Here is a 20085-nt window from a genome sequence, read left to right on the forward strand (position 1 = left end):
ATATTAGATGTGAACATTTTAAATTTATATAGATCTTGAACCTTGACAATGTTTAATAGATTCTAAAGTTTGTAAATTAGATAAAGAAAACTATACAGCAGAAAATGCTTGTGACCTCAGAATATATTTTTATTTACCGCGTATGAGCACATAGCTATTCATAGTAGATAAACACTAATGAACAGACCAAGATTCTGCCTTATCATCCCTTCACTTTCTTTCTGCTTTCGTTTACTAGTTGAATGTGTGCTAGTGCATGTGTGTGCGCATGCTGGTACTGGGACTTGAACTCTGACTTGTGTTCTATTTTAGCCACATCAGGCCATGCTGATTAATTGGGAGAGAATCTTTGGGACTTTTCTGCCTATGTAAACTGGGCAGAACATAGACTTTTCTTTTTTTGCCAGTCCTGGGGCTTGAACTTGGGGCCTGATTGCTGTCCTGAGCTTCTTGTGCTCAAGGCTAGCACTCTTACCCATTTGAGCCACAGCGCCACAGCGCCACTTCCGGCCTTTTCTGTGTAAGCACTCTATCACTAAGCTACACTCCCAGAACATAGAATTTTTGTCTGTGAACTACAGTCTTCAGAACTCAGCCTCCTGAGTAGGTAGGATTTCAGGAGCCTCTGACATCTGAGAGTGTATTCCTTTCCTTTTCCTTTTTCCTTTCCTTTTTTTTTTTTGTTTTTTTTTTTTTTGCTGGTCCTGGAGCTTGAATTTAGGGCCTGGGCACTGTCCTTGACCCTCTCTGTGCTCAAGGCTGGTGCTCTTCCACTTGAGCCACAGCATCACTTCCTGCCTTTTCTGTTTATGTGGTGCTGAGGAATCAAACCCAGGGCCTCATGCATGCTAGGCAAGCACTCTACCACTGAGCCACCTTCCCAGCCCTTGTACTTATTTTCAAAACCTTTCTAGTCAGGTAATTTCTCTTCAGGCTTGGGGAGAGATCAGAGATCCAAAGTGCAATGCTTGAAAACCATGTATTCTCTTAGTGTGCCTGGTTAGGTAATAGAGGGCTTATTTTTCTGGTAGAATGGTGACAAGTCTACGTTGTTGATGTTAGCCAGAACTGGATGGGATTTAGGATTGAGTCAACTTGACATAAGCAGGATATGGTGCACTGGTTGGTGACTTTGAGTCTCCAAGGTTTTGACTTTGCCTGCTTTTGTTTTTTGAGATAGTGTTTCACTGTATAGTCTAGTACTAGCAGGCTTTGAGCTCTCAATTTTCTTGCTTCAGTCTCCTGAGGTCAGAATTACAAGTATGAGCCATCACACCCAGCCCCAAGCAATTTTGGACGGTTTGCCTTTGTGAGTAAGTGGGTGGGTGAGTGTGTGTCTGTGTCTCCATGTGTTCCTGTATGCTTGGGCTTGGGCTTGAGCTCAAGGCCTGGGCATTGTCTGAGAGCTTTTCTGCTCAAGGCTAGCATTCTACCACCAGAGCCACAGCTCCACTCCTGACATTTTTGGTAGTTGAAGTTGAGCCTCACCAGACTTTCCTGCACAGGCTGGCTTTGAACCGTGATCCTCAGATCTCAGCCTCTCCTGAGTAGGTAGGATTACAGGTGTGAGTCACTTGCACCCAGCAAGCTTTTGCCTGTTAATACACATGATGTATATAATTGAGAATTCTAGATACATAAAATAATATTTGTACATATTCACATTGAGGTTCTTTATGAGATTTATTTTTAATAGTTAAAGTGATGAAACTGAATTACAAGTAGATCATAGAATAAACAATCAGAGGAATCACTTAACACTCTCATTTTACAGATTTAGGGAATTCAGCTCTGTAAGGTGACTCATTCAAGGCCACAGTGAGTGTCAGATTAAACTAATAGGAAAGCTGTATATTCAGTTTTTACATTCTCTTGCTCTGACTCACAAGTCTGTTTAAAGTTAATTTCATTGTTTATACAGATAGAAGGATAATATGGTCAGTGAGATAAGGTTTTAGAAGTAAGACTTGTTATTCACAAAGCTATAGTTTTATTTTTTTAAATCTGAAGTCCAGATTTGAGGATAATTTGGTGTCATATAAATTATTATTATTATTTTTTTTGTTGGTCGTGGGGCTTGAACTCTGGGCCTGGGCGCTGTCCCTCAGCTCTTCAGCTCAAGGCGAGCGCTCTGCCACTTGAGCTACAGTGCCACTTCCGGTTTTCTGGTGGTTATTGGAGATAGGAGTCTCACAGTCTTTCCTGCCCGGGCTGGCTTTGAACTGTGATCCTCAGATCTCAGCCTCCTGAGTAGCTAGGATTATAGGCGTGAGCCACCAGCGCCCGGCTTGGTGTCATATAAATTATTAAGTACCTTGAAATATTCTGTAATTGTGACATGGAATTCATACATGAATTTTTTTTTTGTAGGCTGAAACACTTGTAGAACAAGTTTTAACAATTTTTTATAGCACTTAAAGAATTTATATAGCACTTAAAGAATTTATTATACTTGGACATATTTTGGAATTGAATAAAATAGTGGTGATCACTTTTATATATTGAAATCAGGCTTTTTCCCCCCCTCTAAACCCAGGACTTTATCTCTATCACTCTATTAGCGTTGCCTTCATAGAATCCTTTTTGTAAGTAGAATTTGTTTTAGGTTGCACTTCATTTTATGTGTGGTGACAAAAAATGGCCAAGCTGTTGAGATAATAGTCTTTTTTTTTTTTTTTTTTTTCTGTCAGTCGTGGGGCTTGAACTCAGGGCATGGACGCTGTCCCTGAGCTGCTTTTGCTCACAGCTAGCACTCTACACTTTGAGCCACAGCACCACCTCCAGTTTTCTGGTGGTTCAGTGGAGATGAGTCTCATGGAACTTTCCTGCCTGGGCTGGCTTTGAACTGTGATCTCAAATCTCAGCCTCTTGAGTAGCTAGAATTACAGGCATGAGCCACCAGAGCCCATCTGTATTTGTACTTATTATGAAACATTTGAGCATATTGCATTATATAAGAATTGACATTATTTGGGGGGGGGGAAATACACTTATGGCTTTTATAGTATACTATTAAGGATGACACAGATGTCTTCAAGTTTTCTTTGACCTTGAAACTTTAAATATAGACATTTATTTTTAGTATATAACAGTTATCAAAGGTTAACTGGTAATAATAGTTTTCATGAAGTATCTTAGATAGAAAGGGGAAAAGCAAGCTCAGCATGATAGTGCACATCCCAATAATCAGGAAGCTGATATAGGAGAAACACAAGTAAGACTGAGCCAGGTGCTGGTAGCTCATACCTATAATCCTAGTTGCTCAGGAGGCTGAGATCCAAGGATTGGGGTTCAAAGCCAGCCTTGGCTTTTAATTAACCACTCAAAAATCGGAGGTGGAGTTGTGGCTCAAAGTGGTAGAGTGCTAGCTGTGAGCAAAAGAAGCTCAGGGACAGCGTCCAGGCCCTGAGTTCAAGCCCCACGACTGACAGAAAAAAACCAATCCTCCCCCCAAAAAAAGAAAAAACAAAAGACAAAACCAGTATTGCTGGCTTAGACTTTTGTGAAAATGCTTCAATAAACATATTTACACAGCTGTCTTTGTGGTGTATTAATTTACTCTCTTTTGGATATATTGAACTCAAGGATAGGGTTCTACCACTTTGAACCACAGCTTCACTTCTTGCTTTTTGGTGGTTAATTGGAGATGATAATCTCACAGACTTTGCTGCTTGGGCTGGTTTGAACTGTGATTCTCAGATCTCATCATCCTGAGTAGTTAGGAATATAGATGTGAGCCCAGGACCTGTTCTTTTTTTTTTTCATGGCTAAGAATGTTGGACATTTCTTTGTGTATCTTAGTCATTTGTATTTCTTGTGAGATCTGACTGTTCATTTTGCTCACCACTTATTAATTGGATTCTTTGGTCCTTGGCTGTTTTAATTTTTTGAGTTCTTTGTATATTCTGGGTTATTAATCCTTTATCTGTTTAATAGCAAAGTTTTTCTCTTATTCCATGGGTTGTCTCTAGTCCATTTTATCATCAGTTTTGGCTTGTTATCTCATTAAAATTTAATTAATTAATTTTTAGTTTTGAAATTTGAACACAGGACTTTGTGCATGCTTGGCAAACATTCTTTTTTTTTTTTTTTGTCGGTTGTGGGGCTTGAACTCTGGGCCTGGGTGCTGTCCCTCAGCTCTTCAGCTCAAGGCGAGCGCTCTACCACTTGAGCTACAGCGCCACTTCCGGTTTTCTGGTGGTTTATTGGAGATAGGAGTCTCATGGTCTCTCCTGCCCGGGCTGGCTTTGAACCGCGATCCTCAGATCTCAGCCTCCTGAGTAGCTAGGATTACAGGCGTGAGCCACCGGCGCCCGGCTGGCAAACATTCTTATACTATGTTACATCCAAAGTCCTGAAGCATTTTTAGTTAGAAGTATATGGAGAATATTTTCTGATTAAATTCTTGTGTCCGTGTCCGTGTCCGTGTCCGTGTCCGTGTCCGTGTCCGTGTCCGTGTGTGTGTGTGTGTGTGTGTGTGTGTGTGTGTGTGTGTGTGTGTGTGTGTTGTGGGGATTGAACTCTGGGCCTGGGTGCTGTCCCTCAGCTCAAGGCGAGTGCTCTACCACTTGAGCCACAGCGCCACTTCCAGTTTTCTGGTAATTTATTGGAGACAGGAGTTTCACGGGTTTTCCTGCCCCAGCAGGCTTCAAACCACTATCCTCAGATCTCAGTCCCCTGAGTAGCTAGGATTCCCGGCATGAGCCACCAGTGCCCAACTGCCCTTATAATCTTAAATTACCTTAACCTAAATATCTTACTGACATGGCAAAATTATTTAAATAATAAAAAAAAAACAGTGCCAGATAAGCCATTCCTAAAAGCCAGGAAAGACCCAACTTAAGTATTTAAGACTCTTCGTTGCCTCGCAAGGAAACAGGCCAGTTGCTAGTGTCTCACCCCTGTAATCCAAACTACTCAGGAGGCTGAGATTTGAGGATCATGGTTCGAAGCCAGTCCAGGCAGAAAAGTATCCCTGAGACTCTTTTTATTAACCACTCAGAAACTGAAAGTGGCATTGTAGTTCAAAAGAGGTAGAGTCTTGAGCAGAGAACTCAGGGACAGGGCCCAGACCCAGTAACTGGCAAAAACAAAAACAAACAACAGGCCTTTTGTGGCATTGATTATTGAATTCAAAAAACTAGGGCTGGAATGTGCCAAGCTGGGGACCAAGCTTTAACACATGGACTTTTGTGGGATACTGTGAAGAATACTATCCTAATTATAGTGTCCATCTATGACATACTTAAGTTTCATTATCTTGGCTGTTTGGAATTTTGCTGCAAATGAGTAGGGGAATGTGGACACCGTGCGTGCGTGCGTGCGTGCGTGCGTGTGTGTGTGTGTTTTACTAGAGCTTGAATTCCCCTGTGTGTGTGTGTGTGTGTGTGTGTGTGTGTTTTACTAGAGCTTGAATTCCCGTGTGTGTGTGTGTGTGTGTGTGTGTGTGTGTGTGTGTGTGTGTGTGTGTGTGTGTGTGTGTGTGTGTGTGTGTGTGTGTGTGTGTGTGTGTGTGTGTGTGTGTGTGTGTGTGTGTGTGTTACTAGAGCTTGAATTCCCCTGAGCTTTTTTGCTGAAGGCCAGCACTCTGCCACTTGAGCTACAGCTCTACTTGTGGCTTTTTTGATGCTTAATTGGAGATAAAAGTCTTTAGGACTTTCCTTCTCGTGCTGCCTTAGTACTATGATCCTCAGATCTCATCCTTCTGAGTAGCTGGAATTATAGGCATGAGCCACTGTTGCCCAGCAACAGATAATAATAGACATGAGCTACTGGCCCCTGGCTAGTAAGTAATAAGATCTTTTATTTTTATTTTTTTGGGTCAGTTGTGGGGTTGAACTCTGGTCCTGGGTGCTGTTCTTCAGCTCTTCAGCTCAAGGGGAGTGTTCTACCACTTGAGCCATAGTGCCACTTCTGGTTTTCTGGTGGTTTATTGGAAGTAAGAGTCTCATGGATTTTTCTGTCTGTACTGGCTTTGAACCGTGATCCTCAGATCTCAGCCTCCTGAGTAGCTGGGATTACAGGTGTGAACCACTGGTGCCTGGCTCCCTCCCTCCCTCCCTCCCTCCTTCCCTCCCTCCCTCCCTCCTTCCCTTTCTTCCTTCCTTTCTTCCTTCCTTGCCCTTAAGGCTAGCACTCCTACCATTTGAGCCACAGCACCACTTCCAGCTTTTTCTACTTATGTGGTGATAAGGAATCGAACCCAGGGCCTTATGCATGGAAGGCAAGCACTCTACCACTGAGCCACCTTCCCAGCCCCCTTTCTGTATATTCTTTAAAAAATTATTCTAGAACCTGATTTGGAAATGAAGATAAATGGTTTAATTGAAAAGGTATGTGACCTGAAATCAAACAACTTGATTTGAATCTTACTTTGGATAAACTATTTTCCTTATTAAGAAAAACAACAAAGTGTCTTTTGCTTTGTCTTCCTCCTGAAGATATAAGAAAAAAGCAAACTATTTCTGAGCTTTTATTTTTCCTCATCTTTTGAAAAAGGAAGCCTCGTTTGGATCTAGAATTTTCTAGTTTCTTAAGTTTTTTCTTTTCTATTCATTGGTACTCATAGCAAACACCTCTGCGTTTTCCACAGGCATTTGCAGTGCAAAATGGCTGACCTGAGTCTCGCGGATGCATTAACGGAGCCGCCTCCAGAAATTGAGGAAGAGATAAAGCGGGACTTCATTGCCACCCTAGAGGCTGAGGCCTATGATGATGTTGTGGGGGAAACAGTTGGAAAAAGGGAATATATTCCCCTCATGGATGTTGATGAGAAAACTGGGAAAAAGAAGAAATCAGGCTCAGATACTAGCCAGGCTGAAGGTCAGTACATGTATGTGGGTTTGTTCTGTTCTGTTCTTTTTTTTTTTTTTTGCCAGTCATGGGGCTTGACCTCAGGGTCTGGGCACTATCCCTGAGATACTTTTTCTCAAGGCTACCACCCTACCATTTGAACCACAGTGCCACTTCTGGCCTTTTCTGTGTATGTGGTACTGAGGAATCGAACCCAGGGCTCCATGCATGGAAGGCAAGCACTCGACCACTAAGCCACATTCCTAGCCCTGGATGTATGTATTTAGAGTGTAAATTTGGGATTACACATTGTGTCACAATTTTAGAAACGTTAAGGAAACCGAGCTTTTTAGTATTGACTAGTAAAACTCTGTTTAATTAAATTTCTGTTATAATCCAAGAAAGGAGACTCATTACCCTTTACTGTATGACTGTGAGGCTGTAACATCCCCTCTTATACCTCGTTCATTTCTAGATGACCTAATACAATGTAGACTTACTGTATTACATTGTCAGACTTAACTTTTGCACTGAGAAAGGCCTTTTTTTTGGTCGGTCCTGGGGCTTGAACTCTGGTCCTGGGAGCTGTCCCTCAGCTCTTCAGCTCAAGGCTAGTACTCTACCACTCTAGCCATAGCGCCATTTTCAGATTTCTGGTGGTCCATTGGAGATAAGAGTCTCACGGACTTTCCTGCCTGGGCTGATTTTAAGCTGTGATCCTCAGGTATCAGCCTCCTGAGTAGCTAGGATTACAGGTGTTAGCCACCAGGGCCTGCTACAATTCCTCTTTCAAACCAGAAAACATCTATTTCCCCAAGAAGGCTTATTTTTTGCTTTTTTTTTACAGTGTGAAATGGTATTTCAAGCTTATAATGTATAATGTACATGTTGTGGGTGTTTGTTGTTAGTAGATTTGTCATTGTTGTAAGTCTTTTCTGTGGATAATACTGTATTATTTAGTTAATTTTTTTTCTTCAGGAACAGACAAGACCTTTCTCTTCAGCTCTTTTTTTTTTTTTTGGTCTGTCGTGGGGCCTGAACTCTGGGCCTGGGTGCTGTCCCTGAGTTCTTCGGCTCAAGGCTAGCACTCTAACACTTGAGCCACAGCACCACTTCCAGCTTTTTCTGCTTATGTGGTGTTGAGGAATTGATTATTATGTATGCAAGGCAAGCACTCTACCACTGAGCCACCTTCCCAGCCTCCAAGTATAATTCTTCTTCTTATTATTTTTTTGCTAGTCCTAGGGCTTGAACTCAGGTCCTGGACTCTGTCCCTGAGCCTCTCCGTGCTCAAGGCTAGTGCTTTCTACCACTAGAGCCACAGCACCACTTCTATTTTTTCTATTTATGTAGTACTGAGGAATGGAACCCAGAGCTTCATACATGCCAGCACTTTACCACTAAGTCACTTTCCTAGCCATCAAAGTATGTCTTTTTTTTTTTTTTTTTTTTTTTTGTCGCTCGTGGGGCTTGAACTCTGGGCCTGAGCACTGTCCCTCAGCTCTTCAGCTCAAGGCTAGTGCTCTACTACTTGAGGCACAGCGCCACTTCTGCTTTTCTGGTGGTTTATTGGAGATAAGAGTCTCACAGACTTTCCTGCCCGGGCTGGCTTTGAACCTCAATGCTCAGATCTTAGCCTCCTGAGTAGCTAGGATTATAGGCATGAGCCACCAGTGCTGGCTTCAAAGTTTAAGTCTTAAGCACACACGAATCAGGACTCTATGGGGATGAGACCCCCCCCCCCAATATAATATAATATATATATATATAATATAAATATATATTCAGCTATATGTCTTTATACATATTATATATATTTTTTAATGGTTATGAATAGTTGTACAAATAGGTTATAATTCTGTAAGTCAGTTAGGAGTACAGTGCTTCTTGGTCAATGTCACCTCTCCCTTTAAATATGTTTTAACAGGCCTTACAGATGACTTACATGCACATATGAGGTTGACAAACATTAATCCAGATGAAGGGGCTTAAGTAATGAGGATAACTAAGATATACTGCAGAATTTCTTTGTTCAACTGATTGAGCCCTTTCAAGGCACTTTGCAAACAACCAAATTGACCACTAGTGGGCAGTGTGTGCATGTGCCTGACAATACGGAAGAGACTTAATACTGAAGGTTGAGACTGCTTTTGTCTAGAGAGTTCTGTCTCTCTTCCTCATAGCACACATGCCTCTTAGCTTTTTGCTACTTCCCTTCTTTGCTGGGTTGATTTTCCAGGTGTGGGAACCTGAAATCTCTTGACAAGGAAGAATTTAAAAAGTAATTTTGAATAGCCTTATGTCCCAGACATTTTTAAATGTGGAATTTTGGCTGGACGCTAGTGGCTCATGCCAATAATCCTAGCTACTTAGGAGGCTGAGATCCAAGAATCTTGGTTCAAAGCCAGCCAAGCAGGAAAGGCTGTGAGACTCTTACCTACCAGAAAACAAGGTGGCTCAAAATGGTTGAATGCTAGCCTTGAGCAAAAGAGCTCAGGGAGCATACCCAGGCCTGGAGTTCAAGCCCCAAGAGCAACCCCCGCCCCTCCCCACAAAAAATGATATTTTCAGTACTATGTGTTTTTCTTTTTTTGGGGGGGGGGTTCGGTCATGGGGCCTGAACTCTGGGCCTGGGTCCTGTCCCTCAGCTCTTCAGCTCAAGGCTAGCGCTCTACCACTTGAGCCACAGCACCACTTCAGCTTTTTTTCTTTTTGCTTATGTGGTGCTGAGGAATTGAACCCAGGACCTCAGGCATGCAAGGCAAGTGCTCTACCACTGAGCCACCTCCCCAGCCCCATGCTATGTGTTTTTCTGAGAAAGTTTTAATATATGAAATAAGCTTCTCTGGGAAGTCATTGAGAAAAGGAAGTATTACATCTTTTGAGTTAGGATTTACCCAATAATCTAGAATGTTCCAGTAACTCGAATTTAACAAATTTTATCTGGAAGATAAGTTGGCAAACCTCTTATCTGCTCTGAAATCTTATGTTTTGTTGTTAATTGATTTATTTGGGCTCATCTTCAGGCTTGAACTTGGAACTAAATTTTTTTTTTTTCTGTTGTAGGGCTTGAACTCTGGGCCTGAGCGCTGTCCCTCAGCTCTTCAGCTCAAGGCTAGTCCTCTACCACTTGAGCCACAGCACCACTTCCAGTTTTCTGGTGGTTTGTTGGAGATAAGAGTCTCACAGACTTTCTTGCCTGGGCTGGCTTTGAAGCACAATCCTTAGATCTCAGCCTCCTGAGTAGCTAGGATGACCGGCATGAGCCACTGGCAGGCCTAGCTACTAAGTTTTTCTCTGCAAGGATAGCATTTGAGCCACAGCTCCACTTTTGGCATTTTTGGTAGTTTTAGTAGAGATATGAGTCTCACAGATTTCACCTGTTCATGCTGGCTTAGAACCTCGATCCTCAGATCTCAACCTCCCCAACTAGCTAGGATTAAAGATGTGAGCTACCAGCACCTGGCTCTAGATTTTCACTCTAATTATGAAAAACATCCTTTGACAGTGATTCATTGGGAACTATTTGTTTAGCAGGCTGGTAGAGAGGTAGGCAGATTGTCGAAATGTTAGATGTAGTTAGAGCTTCTTAGAAAAGGTTGTATATCTCCAAATTGGCTTATATATATTGGCAGAATTGCAAATCATATTTCATCAAGATTCCTTTTTGGTATAATTCAGCAACTGATTCTGACAGGAAAAGCATAGAAATAAGGCAATTTTCAATATCTTGGGTTCGATCCCCAGTACCAGAAAAGAAAAGAAAGTAAATTAATAAATTAAAAAAAAAAAAAAACCAAATTGGCTGGGTGCCTGTGGCTCACGCCTGTAATCCTAGCCACTGTGGGGGAAAAGATCTGAGGATCATGGTTTGAAGGTGGCCCAGGCAGGAAACATTTTTATCTCCAATTAACCACCACAAGCTAGAAATGGAGGTATGGCTCAAGGTGTTAGAGCACTAGCCTTGAATATTAAAGTTCAAGGACAGCACCCAGTCCCTGAGTTCAAGCCCCAGGATTGGGGCATGGTGATGGTGGGGACCCAAGTTAGAGGACTTGGATCGTCTTATTTGACTTAGTATAATATAAATAATTAAGATAGTGTGGTATTGGCTAAATAGCTAGAACAGCTAAAGAACAGACTAGAAAACCCAGAAATAGACACACTTATAATTGATTTTCCACACCATCGCATATTTGCATAAGCAGTTCAGGATAATCTTTTCAATCAATACTGTTAAATGTTTGGAAATCCCTGTACAGAAATACAATCTAAGACCTTCCATATACAAAGCCTAACTCCAGATATGTTACTGTGGTACTTAACAGACCAACCATAGTGCAGTGAGAATGAATAATTCAGTTCTATTTCTCATTTATCTTTTATTGAAGTTTTAACTATTGAATAGTTTTTATGTATTTTAAGCTAACTTAGTGAAGAATAGCCAAAATTCTACTAGCAAAATGGTAGTTGGCTTCAGTTTTCATTTTCCTATTCCTTTCAGTGAGTAAATTTTTTTTTCTTCTTCCTGTTCTGGGCCTTGAACTAGGGCCTGGGCACTGTCCCTGAGCTTCTTTCTCTCAAGTTTAGAACTCTACCACTTGAGCCACAGCACTACTTCTAGCCTTTTCTGTTTATGTGGTACTGAGGAATGGAACCCAGGGCTTTGTGCATGGAAGGCAAGCACTCTACCACTAAGCCACATTCCAGCCTGGTAATTATTTTTTGTAATTGTTGTAGGTACTTCAGCTTCCAAACCAACAGTTCTAGCCAATGGTGATCATGGAATAGAAGAGATAAATACTACAGGTAAGTGGTTCCCTGGAACCCCCAAATATATAAATGAAACATTCACAATTAAACACCTTGATAGCTCTTCTGAGGAGAATTGTTAATGGAAGCATTTAAGTTTTTCTAAGGACATTGTTGTTTTTGTTGAAGGTATGTAGACCCCCAGAGTGTCTGCCACAAATCTTTTTGCTTTTGGTTCTGGTTTTAAGGCTTAAACTCTGAGCCTCATGCTCTTGCTCCCCCCCCCCCCCCCCCCAAGATTGATGCTCTACCACTTGAACCATATCTCCACTTCTGGCATTTTGGTGGTTAATTGGAGTTTAGAGTGTCACTGCCTTTTCTGCCTGAGCTGACTTCAAACTGAGATCCTCATATCTCAGCCTCCTGAGTAGTAGGATTACAGGCATGAATTGCTGACACTTGACTAACTGTCATACTTCCTTTTATAGTGCCAAAGGAAGAATAAATTTCTTTGATATCCCTTGAGTGTTTATTAGAGTTGCATCTCACAAGAACTGAATCTACATCAAAAGTACTCTTTATAGATGCATCCTATTGTTACACAGAAAACATTTGGCCTCTACAACTCCTTAAAGCTAAAGCAAGTTGCAACCCTGAATGTACACTACCCTACACTAAGTGTGCTTTCCAAAGCCCAATATTAGGAAACGTGTGAGCAATGCTTTACAAGTGTTTTCCTTTGTATTTTGCTCTCAGTCTATTCTTCTATCTTTCCCTTAACTTTTGGCTTTGAAATTTGTCTTTTAACTCTTAGCCTATTATTATTACGTTGATAGTCCTTTCGTACTGAGTTCCTGTGAGTTCCCTCATAACCAGCTAACTAACCACCTGCTCCAAGGTCTTTGTAGTGAGCAAAAGCCAGATCAGGAATCTGTCCAAGGGGAATGTCTTATATAAATCTTTTCTTTAGGGAGCATGTGTGAGAGCCATGTGTTGTCTTTTTATAAATAGCTGCACTTCATTTGCAGTTGTGATCAGGCTGACACTGTTGACCCAAATGAGCTGGCTTCGGCTGCTCAAGCACATGCACTCTCAGCTCAGTGTGCTCTTTACTCTGGGGTATAATATTTGATTCAGATGATTCCAGTGGAGGCCAGCAGAAGACACTTTTTATGTTTCAATTCTTACACAAATACTTAAGCCATGAAAGGTCTTTCTTGAGCCCCACCACAAGATTACTGAGTTCTTTGTTTGAACTCAGGGCCTGGGCACTGTCCCTGAGCTTCTTTTGCTTAAGGCTTGCATTCTACCACTTGAGCCCCACACCACCACTTCTGGCCTTTTCTGTTTATATTGTGGTACTGAGGAATTGAACCCAGGGTTTCATGCTTGCTAGGCAAGCACTCTAGCACTGAGCTACATTCCCAGCTCTGATTTTTGAAGGTGTTTTGAAGGCATCCTAAAAGCCTCCTATTAGCAATAGCAGTTATTCAGGGATCTATTCCTTATTCGGCGACCTTAAGAAATGTGGTAGCCGGGCGCTGGTGGCTCACGCCTGTAATCCCAGCTACTCAGGAGGCTGAGATCTGAGGATTGTGGTTCAAAGCCAGCCCGGGCAGGAAAGACCATGAGACTCCTATCTCCAATAAACCCCTAGAAAAACTGGAAGTGGTGCAGTGGCTCAAGTGGTAGAGCACTAGCCTTGAGCTGAAGAGCTGAGGGACAGCGCCCAGGCCCAGAGTTCAAGCCCCACAACTGACATCCCCCCCCCAAAAAAAAGTGGTATATATTTTTGTACCTCAGAGGAATTGATGCTTGATTCTATTGGTTGTGAATGTTAACTTTACCTCGAACTTATAAGTCATATACCCTTTACTTTAAAGAGTAGAAACAATTGGAAATGCCTGTATATCTTCCTTTAAAATTTCTTGGCTAATCATAATCAGATACAATACTGTTTCTACCACTGCTTTGAAAGCAAAGTCATCTGCATGATTTGCAAATATTCCAATGATGGAAAAAGCAGCAGCTCAAATAACAAACTTTAAAAAAAAAATAGATTCCACTTTCTTTAGCTAAGGGACAGAAAGGCTGGAGGGGGATCTATTTGATTAACTAGAATGGAAGCCATTGTGGCCCAGGAAGGAAGCAACTACCGAAACTAGGTTAGGGTTCTTCTCTAGCCTTAACTGTAAGTGACTTAATGCAGCTATCTCAAATCTTAATAATACAGGGAGGAAAGTGGGTATAAAAATTTGCAGTGTGGCTGGGCGCTGGTGGCTAACTCCTATAATCCTAGCTACTCAGGAGGCTGAGATCTGAGGATCCTGGTTCAAAGCCAGCCCGGGCAGGAAAATCTGTGAGATTCTTATTCTCCAGTGAACCACCAGAAAACTAGAAGTGGTGCTGTGGCTCAAGTGGTAGGGCACTACCCTTGAGCTGAAGAGCTGAGGGACAGCGCCCAGGCCCAGAGTTAAGACCCCACAGCCAAAAAATAAAATAAAATAAAATAAAGACCTACCTAGGGATATTAGGAGAGCAGGTTTTTTGTTTTTGTGTCATTGTTGTAGGCTATTTCTCTATCCTTTAGGATAAGACAGTTTTCACATCTGAGTTATTTGGGTTCTGAGTTTGACCTTTTTGTACGCTGTCTTTTTTTTTTTTTTTTTTTTTTTTGGGGGGGGGGTCCAGTCATGGGGCCTGAACTCTGGGCCTGGAGGCTGTCCCTCAGCTCTTCAGCTCAAGGCTAGCGCTCTAGCGCTTGAGCCAAAGCGCCACTTCCAGCTTTTTTCTTTTTTCTTATGTGGTGCCGAGGAATCGAACCCAGGGCCTCAGGCATGCAAGGCAAGCACTTTACCACTGAGCCACCTTCCCAGCCCTTGTACGCTGTCTTAAAGCAGATAGTTTACTGGGAACTGCAGGTTTCATTGGAGGAGGGAGGAAGTCGGGTGGGGGGTGAAGGGTGCATGTGTTGTGAGCATGGTATGAGTTTGATTCTGACTTGACCATCACTCAGTATCTGCTTGGGAATTTCCCATTTCAGTCCTAAAGAGCTCCACTTGAGAAGAGAGTATTAGGGGTTTATGAGCATCTTTGAGATGTTGAACGTTTGCTATTTACTAATGACCTGTGCTTTCCCGCCCTTTCCTTTCCCCTTCCTCCTCCTTCCTCCCTTTTCTATTTTTCTTCTCCTAGAAGCCTAGCGTGTGTCTCAACCCTGGGGCTGCTGCACCACCAGACCAGTGGTTTTTCCTAAGCACCGTTACACTTCTAAAACCTTCAGCATTTTGCAGCTTTGCTTTTCCTTCCTCGACACGATGTAGAAGAAGCTGAGGGTAGTTCCTTCGGTGCCTATTTCTCCTGATGCCTGAGCAAAAAGCAGCCTGCTTCTTATGTTCTGCAGGGCTTGATGGGACCTCCTCTCCCTTTGTGAGCACAACGTGCAAAGATGAATTCTTTTAATTCTACTTTTTTTTTTCTTTTCTTTTTTTGGTAAAAGTCATCTAATGTCTTAATTGTTCTTTTAAAATCCATCCTATCATTTAATTCATGAGGTCTCATATTTTTTTTTCTTTTCTTTAAACATTTTCAGTTGGTCAGTTGGCCTTTTTTTTTTTTTTTTCCTTCATTTGGCTTGGGACATCCAGTGTGAATCAGAATATTTTAATGTCCAATCAGAACACGTGCTTTCAGAAGGGGTTGAGGCCACTAGAACTGCAGTATTTGTCCCTTTCCTGTCCCTACCCCTTTTCCTTGATGAGCTTGCTTCTAGTGAAAGTTACTCTTAACTACCTGTTTCTCTTTCTCTCAACTAAAACTCTATATGCTAGCTACTTCAATTTGAAGTTTTCTCATTCAACTTCAGAAGAGTTTTTCTTCCAATGTAATCTTTCCTTTTTAAATTTGCAAGTTGGGCCAAGATTGTTTTTTGATAGTTATTGTCTCTCTAGGCATATAGACTTCTTAAAACTCAGCAACTCAATTATTGTGTATTGATTTCTGTAGCTGAAGTTGCTTTGAAACATTATCACAAACTATCACAAAGAATTGAGGAGTTAAGAAAGTAAGTTATGTTTCTGAATCCTGTGTTGCTAGATCAGGATGTCAATAAGAGTAAAAGGCAGCCTGTAGCAATAGAGCTAAACTAAATTGCAATGTATTTAAGAACTGCAGCAAGCCGGGCGCTGGTGGCTCACGCCTGTAATCCTAGCTACTCAGGAGGCTGAGATCTGAGGATCGCGGTTCAAAGCCAGCCCGGGCAGGAGAGACCCTGAGACTCCTATCTCCAATAAACCACCAGAAAACCGGAAGTGGCGCTGTAGCTCAAGTGGTAGAGCGCTCGCCTTGAGCTGAAGAGCTGAGGGACAGCGCCCAGGCCCAGAGTTCAAGCCCCACGACCGACAAAAAAAAAAAAAAAAAAGAACTGCAGCAAATGAGCAGGTTTCTGAAGACTTTTATTTGGAGTGGGAGAACTGTGCCCGGAATTGAATAGAGTCTCCTGGGCATAGTAGCCAAATACTCTGCCTCTTGAGCTCTACCCTCAGCTTCCCTGGAGATGTCTTGCTATAATGTCCAGGCTGGCCTTGAACTTCAGGGCTCCAGCAATCCTCTTTCTCCAGCTAAGTAGCTGGGACTACAGGCATGCTCCACCATGCCCAGCTTCTAATAAAAATTATTGTCTGATTGGGACTTAAACTCTCTTCAGAATGAGTACCTTTTTGGTTTCTAGAAGTGTTTTCTTGGAAGCATTTCGGTGGAATTGGTAGATCACACACAAGGCTGTGTGTGAAGATCCTTATCTTAGCATTACATTTACATACTCTGAGGACTGTCCCAATTGTACTCTCTTCATCTCATTTTTCATTTTTCCAAAGTAATGAATACCAAAAAAACCTAAAGCTATTAGGATAAATGCTGGGGAACCTTCATAATAGTAAGCCTTGATCCGGTTTCTAGAAATGTGATATAAATCATAGACCATATTTTCAAACCTTACAGGAATTCTTATTTAAAATGTAGAATATCAACCATTCTTTTAGATTTTTTTATCCTCTTATTGATGATGCAGGATTTCTAACCCCCAAAAGTATTGTTTCAGAATAAAAGAAATAATTGACACTGTTGAGGGAGGTCATACGACATGTTGGTTTTGGTCTTTCATTTGAAAGTCACTTTTAAGAACTGGGGTGGTACACCTTGTAATCCCAGCACTCAGAGGCAGATGGAGGTGAATTGTGGGTCTGATTCCAGTGGGTTACATACTGAGTTCAAGGCTAGCCTGAGCTGCACAGCAAGACCATCTCAAAAAAAAAAAAAAACCCACAAAAAAACAAAACCAAAGTAACAGCAAAACAACTATGTTTCAGAATATTATGAAAATTTAAAGTCCCTGCAGTAACACTAAATTTAGGAAACACTCCATTTTCTGCAGGATCTGGAGACAGATTTTATTTTTGATTTTTAGTCCCCCCCCCACCCCCGCCAGGGCTTGAACTCAGGGCCTGAGCACTGTCCCTGAGCTTCTTTTGCTTAAGGCTGGCATTCTACCACTTGAGTCACAGCACCATATCCAGCTATTTCTGTTTTTGTGGTGCTGAGGAATTGAACCCAGGGCTTTGTGCATGCAAGGCAGGCACTCTACCACTAAACCACATTCCCAGCCTACTTTTAAGAAATTGGATGTTGCATTTATTGTTTCAGTCCTGTCTCTATAGCTTGTTGAGGTGGCAAGTAGTGAAGAAGCTTGAGTACAAGTCTGTGTTTCATACATTCATGTTTCATGATTGACATTGATTTAGTCCATTTGTTTCCATTTGGTTATTTTTAATTTGAAATTTGTTTTTTTTTCAATGTATTTTCCTTATGAATTTATGGAATAGAAGTTTTCTACTAAAAGCCAGCTAAAATTTGTTAGATCCATCTGTCTCACTTGGACGTTAAATGTTGAAAGAAATACTGTAATGCTTTATATATAGCTTCTTATGAAATCTCCAGTAGCATTAAAAAAAATTGCTGTATTGGCTCAGGCACTGGTGGCTCCCACCTATAATCCTATAATCAGAAGGTTGAGATCTAAGGATTATGGTCTGAAGCCAGCCTGGACAGGAAAGTCTGTGAGATGCTTATCTCCAATAAACTACCCAGAAAAAAAAGCTAAAGATGAAGCTGTGGCTCTTGAGCATCAAAGCTCAGGGACAGTGATCAGACCTCAAGTTCAAGCCCCAGGACTGGCACCAAAAAAAAAAAAAAAAAAAATGCTATAGTTCCATGATGATCACATGACAGTGAGCCAGTATCTTACTGGTAAGGCAACCTGACTAGACGGTGACTCTGTTCAAATGTGCTAATTTTCATGTTGCGCCTTCTCCCTTTTTAAAGTTCTTTTTGGCCCAATGTGAAGATGAACTTTGTTTTGAAAAATATTTTTATAACTTCATTCATATACCTGAGTTTGTATTTTTGTGACTTTTGACTTTGACAGTTTGTATATTGGGGCATTTTACTGTGATCATTGTGCTAAATAAATTACACTAATAAACATCTTACATTAACACCTGACAAACTGGATGTTGGTTTGTAATTAATTATTGTAATTGTAATCATTGTAATGGATAAGGAAGCATAATGTGATTAAAACAGTCTTAATCATAGGTAATAAACTTTTGAGGTTTGTGTCTAACAACTAATTCTACTCATAATAACTGTACAATTGTATGGGCTTTTTACATCTAGGTTTTTTTTTGTTGTTGTTGTTTGGTTTTTGTTTTTTTGTCAGCTGGGGAGCTAGAACTCAGGGCCTGGTTGTTGTCCTTGAGCCTTTTTGTGCTCAAGTCTAGCACTCGAATCACTTGAGCCACAGCACCACTTCCAGTTTTTGAGTGGTTCATTGGAGATAAGAGTCCCATGGGGACTTTTCTGCCCTGGCCAGCTTAGAACTGCAATCCTCAGATCTCAGCCTCCTGAGTAGGTAGGATTACAGGCGTGAGCCACCAGTGCCTGGCATCTAGGTTGCTTTTTAAATTCCAAGTGTAAATTCTCTTTCATCCTGAATCTGTAAACTAGGAAACTGAAATAGCTGTTGATATTTGTTAGCAAAGACAGTTGTCAGAATGTCAAAAAGATCTTTCAAAAGGCGTTTAGTTTCATGGCAATTGTTTTTAAGATATTCTCTAATATCTGCCTTTATATTTAAGGCAATTAAATATAACTGGTCCAATTAAAATTCACATCCACTGTGTTCTTAAAGTGCCTTTTGATTCATTAAATGAAATTTGTGACATTTATTAACATTTAATTTTATAAGGTTAGTATTTGCTAGTCCAGCATTCTGATGCTATATATATGTTGGGAAGAATTCCATAGGATGACCAGTTCCCTAGCCACTCTGAGTTAGTGTTTTTTTTTTTGTTCTTTTTTTTGGTTGTGGGGCTTGAACTCTGTGCCTGGGTGCTGCCCCTGAGCTGCGTCAGCTCAAGGCTAGCGCTCTACCACTTAAGCCACAGCACCAATTCCGGCCTTTTCTGCTTATGTGGTACTCAGGAATTGAATCCGGAGCCTCATACATGCAAGGCAAGCACTCTAGCACCCCCACCCTCCCTTCTTTTTTTATAGTAGATCACTGTGCACATTGCAATATCGTGACTGAAGTATGACATGGTTAAAGAGCCAGGTCCAGATATAGTGGTTCATACCTGTAATCCCAGCAACTTGAGCGTCCAAAGCAGAAGAATATGAATTCAAACACCAGCCTTGCTACTTAATGAGACTTGTCTCAAAAAGAAAGCAAAGTCAATGTAATGTTCTAATGTTTGTTTTTATTAAGAAAATCCAATACTCTTAAGATTTGAAGCTTAAATACTATGAAGTATCACTCCCAATTGTGACTAACTTGTAATGCTAGGTACTCTAGCGTCAAAGCTACTGGTGGATGGGGGCAAATCTTAGATTTTGTTTGTAAGACAGAGTCTCGTAGTACAGCCATGGCTGGCCTCAACCTCATGATCCTCCTGCCTCAGCCTCCTGAGGGTGGGGATTATAGATACATATCACCATGCCTGGGTAGTGTGTTTACTCTTGATGAGGGATGAAACCTGACCGAATTTGGACTTGTTGACTTGATAATTTGAGGCTAGGAGGTTAGAGAATTTTCTAGGTAAAGGCACAAGATTGAGTGGGCCTGCACAGGATGTTGTATATAAAACTGAATTATCCTTGATTTTGTATTCCATTACAGTGAAGGTTTAACAACACTTAGATACAAATTACTGGTAGACAAAATCTCTGTGCTACTGTGGTCAGTGACTGTTTAGTAGATACCATGTACAATGTACTCCACAAATCATACTGGTATTAGTTGCTTCCATTGAGACAGACTGCATAGGTTATTGTTATTAATGTTCTCAATGTGATATGATGTCAATCTCTACAATGGTCAGCCATGAAACAATAAAACTGCCGAGGTAGAAGGTCATGACACAAAGTATTCTGTGCTTTCATGGTCTATCTCTTGCATCATCAGATAGCATACAAAGAATTTAGCAT

General features: G+C 41.3%; 1 protein-coding gene across 19 annotated transcripts in view; it reads left to right on the plus strand.

The window, feature by feature from the left end:
• The window catches only part of Map4 (microtubule associated protein 4), a 110444-nt gene that overhangs the window by 24493 nt on the left and 65866 nt on the right, over positions 1-20085 (plus strand). For 17 of the 19 annotated variants that reach the window (XM_070017676.1, XM_070017677.1, XM_070017672.1 and 14 more), the window contains exons 2-3: positions 6593-6822; positions 11533-11601. In XM_070017676.1, the coding sequence (XP_069873777.1) occupies positions 6609-6822; positions 11533-11601 (283 nt within the window). In that variant the 5' untranslated portion in view covers positions 6593-6608. Of the gene's footprint in view, positions 1-6592; positions 6823-11532; positions 11602-14739; positions 15968-20085 lie in introns of those variants that run through there. The other 2 variants (XM_070017682.1, XM_070017681.1) reach the window with 2 other exon arrangements.

Source organism: Dipodomys merriami, unplaced genomic scaffold (genome assembly GCF_024711535.1).
Source record: "Dipodomys merriami isolate MVZ:Mamm:240054 unplaced genomic scaffold, mDipMer1.0.p SCAF_125, whole genome shotgun sequence".
Taxonomy (NCBI): domain Eukaryota; kingdom Metazoa; phylum Chordata; class Mammalia; order Rodentia; family Heteromyidae; genus Dipodomys; species Dipodomys merriami.